We start from the raw sequence: 5000 nt of genomic DNA on the forward strand, positions 1-5000 counted from the left end.
AAACACTATCAAATAAATAAATAAATAAATAAATAAATAAATAAATAAATAAATAAATAACCGATACAAGTGTTGCCTGATTGTTTCGTTTGTTATACAAACAATTGTATTGTTTGCTATACAAGCGACTTTACTTGTATAGGCGAATCGACTTTTAAGTGTGTAGGGGAATCGACTTCAGTGTAGGCAAATCGACCTGTAGGCGAAACGACTTGAAGGCAAAACGACCAGTTTGGTTTTCGACAGTTTTGTAAAGTAGCGGACATATTTCTGACAGCACCGGACGTGACTTTTTTCGGCGTCGCAAGGTTCAATTCAATTCAATTCAATTCAATCTCTTTATTTAACGAGGGAGACGTAATAACCTGTTACAGTTTTCTAACTTACAGACCTCTCCGAGCATTAACCCTCCCAACCATGATACACCACAGAAGACAGACCACAACACCGGGAACTACATGCCCTACTCTTTACGACAAGTGTGCGCGTTCGTTTACGTCCCAAAGGATTGTGAACATTGAAGGGTTGTGAGACGGGATCTCCAGCTTATCGTCCTTATCCGAGAAGACTAGAGAGTCTAACCATTTGCAGATGTAATTACAAAGGCAGCACTTTCTCTTCAGTTATTTAAAGACCCTGAGTGTTGGTTCGGCCGGAGTTGAACTCACGACCTCCCGCGTAACAGCCCGGTGCTCAACCAACTGAGACACCGGTGCCTTGCGAGTGCCCAATGTGCCAGCTAAAATAAGACAAACCTTCTAAACATTGGCATTCAAGTACCGGACATGGAATGGAACACGACTGGATGAAATATCTGGCCTCAAACGAAAACCCTGCCATGTTACAGTTATACTGTAGCTAAGTTACTTGGCCTAAGAATGGAAGCAAGGCTGCCGGTGACCCTGTTTTAATACAAAAAATGTTAAAGCTGTACCTATTGTTGTTAGGGCTCTTGGCTGTGTGAAAAACGAGTTGGGAGAGTGATAGATAAGTTAGAGATAAGATACAGCTGTAAGTACCGGTACTGCACCATTACAAAAGATTACCTCATTGGGAACAGTAGACATTCTAAGAAGGTTCTGGAGCAATAACGGAGAGTGAACTCCAGGGATCAATGGTGAAGGGTCGACTTAACTCGTCATTTGAGAGGCAATACCAGCCAGTGCATAGGTCGTTACAATAATCATAATAATAATAATAATAATCATAATCATAATCATAATCATAATTATTATCATTATTATTATCATTATTATTAATTCAAAATATTTTCAAAACTGTAATTAAAGTATTTTACTTTGTTCTAAAGCTGTGTTAATAAAAAGTGAGAATAAAAGTCTGTAAAGACATGCATACTCACACAATGATCAAAGGAAACAGTGTTAACGACATTGAATTTGCTGAGATCATACTTGTACGGGGCATAATTGCCGTGCCAAGCTACAACATCAAAGGGAGAATGACCCTGCAAAGAAAGTAAGAAAGGGACACCACAATTCAATAATAATTTAAAAGCCTAAAACATGCAGAATGTTTTTTGGAAAATAAAGAGAGTCTTTTTAGTTCAAGATGTATTTTAAAGGTCAAGTTTACTTGTTCCTGGTTGGCTAGACATGCATTGTTTTCTTTTCTGATTGGTTGCCTGGCTGCTTGACAAGGGAAATTTCACCTCCTAAAGAAAGCATAGGTGACAATTTTAATCAAATGATCATTGATAGCAAACCTGAACAGCTTTGAAGAATTTGCCTTGAAATTTACTGATCACTGTAAAACCAGAGGAAACATCTCTGTCCTCAAAGCACGCAACAGGTGTAAGAAAGTCGCGAGGGTTTGCAAGACCATTTGCACCTGAAAAAATCAACAACAAGCTTTAACCACCACAACAACCATCTTAATTAAGTTTGCTCATTCCAAATGAAATTAAGATACACCAACGTATGACTACATTTAGCAATTCTAATCAAAGGGGAAAAGGACACATTCAATTTACAGAAAAAGGCTATGTATTTTAGCACCTGTGCATACACTTAGAACTGGTATCAAGTGTGGAACTCAGAATACATGTACAATAAACAGAAAAATTCCATGATTAATATTGGTTATAAAGACAATATTATTGGAAAAAAAATGAAGGGCCCCTTAGTGATTTAAAACAGAAAATTAACGTAAAAGAAAGATTTTCAAAACTGCTTTTGAATTCAGGAAAATGATAATACTGTAAAACCGACAACATTGTGAACGGTGTACAAGTTATAATAATTAACTTTTCTTCACTCTGTCTGGGATTAATTGACAATCATGCTCTCTGCCAATCTATCAACATGCTGAAATTTTTGCATGTATTATACAGACAGCAGTGTTTTACTGGAAATACAGTAAAGTAACCTCTCATGAAATTCACACGAAACTACATCCAGGACCAGAGTGGTGTATTTTCCTCTGGGATGATGATGGTCACTAGTGAGGATATTGATGACCTCATTTCCAGCCTTTGCATGGTTTTTTTGTGCAAACAGTCAGTGATAAACAAGAAAATGCAAACACAAAGAATAGAACTTCATATAGGAGTTCCTTGCCAGTGAAGAAGAAATGTGAAAATTGAAGAAATTCCTGTCACCGAGCTCCAAGAATTTGCAATAAAGTTTGTGGGTGGTGTCAGAAAAAAAATTTAATGGTGAGTAAAACAGTTCTGTCTATGTAATAAAATGAAAATTACACAGTGGCTTGAAGATATGAATCTTATTTTCTTGTGGTAAAAACACTATTTTACTGACTTGATGCAATCCTGCGTAAAGTCTTGTTTTCACCAATCCAGATAAAATTCATATCTTTGAGCCACCGTGTAATATCCTCTAATTATTATATTATTTATAGTAACTTACACTGTTTGATCCATACCTATTGGTCCAAGATTTGGCAACAGAAAGTGAGCATCAAATACTTCAAGTATATAACCCCTGGATGGTTCACTAATTTCCACTGAAAATCTCATTCCTAGCTGGGAAGAAAATAACCATTTAGACACATACTGTAACAGAAATTATTAATAATCTCCCCTACAGTAGCTATCCATAGTGATGATTTCATTTAGGGAATGTTTGTAGTTTTATTGTTCTACCTGGATCACACATATTTCATTTGGCTTGACTTCCAGCTTGCCAAATTCTGTTGTGATGTTCAAAATCCCTTTTTGGGGAACTGCAACAAATAATATCAAAATGTCAACAAAAATACTTTGAAAACTACTAAATTTCTTATTTCCAGTTTACATCCAAGCTGTCAACATACATAAATACTATTAACCTTTCAATCCTGTAAGGGCCACTGAGACTTATAGATTTTACTCTGCCTAACGCCAGATGATTTTACTCGTCAATGGGGAACCCCACAGGAGTGAAAGGGTTAATAATATTATTATAGCAGTAAGTTTAATTTATACATGTATGTTAAAGTTTCTTACATTTACGTTCAGCCCTGGAATTTCCCTCAAGGGAGCTACTAGTTAATTTTGTCCTTGTTTGTTTATCACAAACATAATTATGGCAAAACGTGAGTGGATACTCCTTGCAAACATCTTGAAAAGAGAGAAAAGTCCTAGCCCCTGTATTTTACAGCACTCACCTATCAGAAAGTCACCATCAGAATTATAGATACACCTGAAAAGATATTTGTCAACAAAGCATTACAAGAAAGCTCAAGTTGCAAAATTAAGATGATCTTTCATTCTAACACTGTCTTGCATTCTTTAATTTATCTCGTAAAAAATAATAGTAATAATAGTTCTAGCACTCTTTCATGAATGTTAGCCAAGTTATTCCTTCACAGAAATCTCTTTCAACTAAAGGCACTTTCTGTTTTGTTATAATAGCAGATTAATTTATTGTTTAAATATCGAAATTTTAAGACCTTAAAAAAAAAACTTTTTTAGAAACTTAAATTGTACCTGGGGTAACTTGGCTTAAATAACTAAAATTAATAATGGCATTAGAAGCATTTTGTACACCACTTACTTGTCCTTCATAGAAATGTCGCAGCCATAGATGTGAATTGCAACTCCATGCCTTGCTCGGGCATCTCCAGCACCACACAGTGTATGCAATCCCTCAAATTAATTAAATATGCAGCACAACAAAATTATACCAATGTGATTTGAATTTTTGTCAATGTTTTGCCCGTTTAGTGGACAAAGAGGTTTTCCTGAGTAAAGACATGAGAAATTATGTTCAAAAGGAGTCCAAGCCTAATAAGTGCAGCCTCCCCAATAGGTTTCGATACCTTGTCCTCTACACCAATGTGAGAATGCCATCAGCATCTCTGCGACAATAATACAGGTCGGATAAGTGTCATTTTACTTTTTCCAATCTGAAGGTCATATGTTTGACTCCTTCCTTTTTCCCAAGTATACCCCTGGATATGCATGATCATAACTTATGAAGAAGTATCTTTTTCGAGTCAACTATTTTTCACACAGCAAGGCTTTCAAAGAATATCAATAATTTAATTCTCAAAACATTTTATTTTAAAGAGAATAATATTATTGCAGTTGCACATTTGTAGCATTAAAAGAGAAAAAAATAGTTTACACTCTAAAATTGAACATTTACCTCTGTAAAGTCAATGTTGCTGCCTTCTGCAGGGACATCAAAAGGCTTCCACCGCATCTACAGAAAAAAACCCCTTAAACTGCCATGTACTTGCCGTGTATTGCCCAGTCTAAATGAACACACTCAACGTGAAAAGTTCTTAGACTAGTATGACTCCCTTCCCAGAACTCATTTCCCTCAAAGTTGGAGTCAAAGACTTTGCCCCTTGGGTCATTCTAATCTCTTTTAAGTTCCAAAGAAAATGCTACAGTAGCAGGGAAAGTTCATAATTAACTGACCTGGTTGGGATTAGGGTCACATTCATCCCAGTTGTGTGTCACATCTCCTTGAGATGTCTTTTCAAAAGGCTTGTGAATTACAGATGGTCTGATTCGGTATAGCCAACTGTCAAAAAAA

The 5000-nt window shown here is 36.0% G+C and overlaps 1 protein-coding gene across 1 annotated transcript in view; it reads right to left on the minus strand.

Annotated features, from left to right (window-relative positions):
• LOC137996695 (homogentisate 1,2-dioxygenase-like) overlaps positions 1 to 5000 on the minus strand; it is a 17812-nt gene that overhangs the window by 3963 nt on the left and 8849 nt on the right. The window contains exons 4-11 of the mRNA XM_068842230.1: positions 4883 to 4988; positions 4605 to 4661; positions 4011 to 4102; positions 3622 to 3656; positions 3119 to 3198; positions 2899 to 2998; positions 1724 to 1848; positions 1361 to 1465 (exon numbers count right to left, since the gene is read on the minus strand). Coding sequence (XP_068698331.1) covers positions 1361 to 1465; positions 1724 to 1848; positions 2899 to 2998; positions 3119 to 3198; positions 3622 to 3656; positions 4011 to 4102; positions 4605 to 4661; positions 4883 to 4988 — 700 coding nt within the window. The remainder of the gene's footprint in view (positions 1 to 1360; positions 1466 to 1723; positions 1849 to 2898; positions 2999 to 3118; positions 3199 to 3621; positions 3657 to 4010; positions 4103 to 4604; positions 4662 to 4882; positions 4989 to 5000) is intronic.

Source organism: Montipora foliosa, chromosome 3 (genome assembly GCF_036669935.1).
Source record: "Montipora foliosa isolate CH-2021 chromosome 3, ASM3666993v2, whole genome shotgun sequence".
NCBI classification, from domain to species: Eukaryota; Metazoa; Cnidaria; class Anthozoa; order Scleractinia; family Acroporidae; genus Montipora; species Montipora foliosa.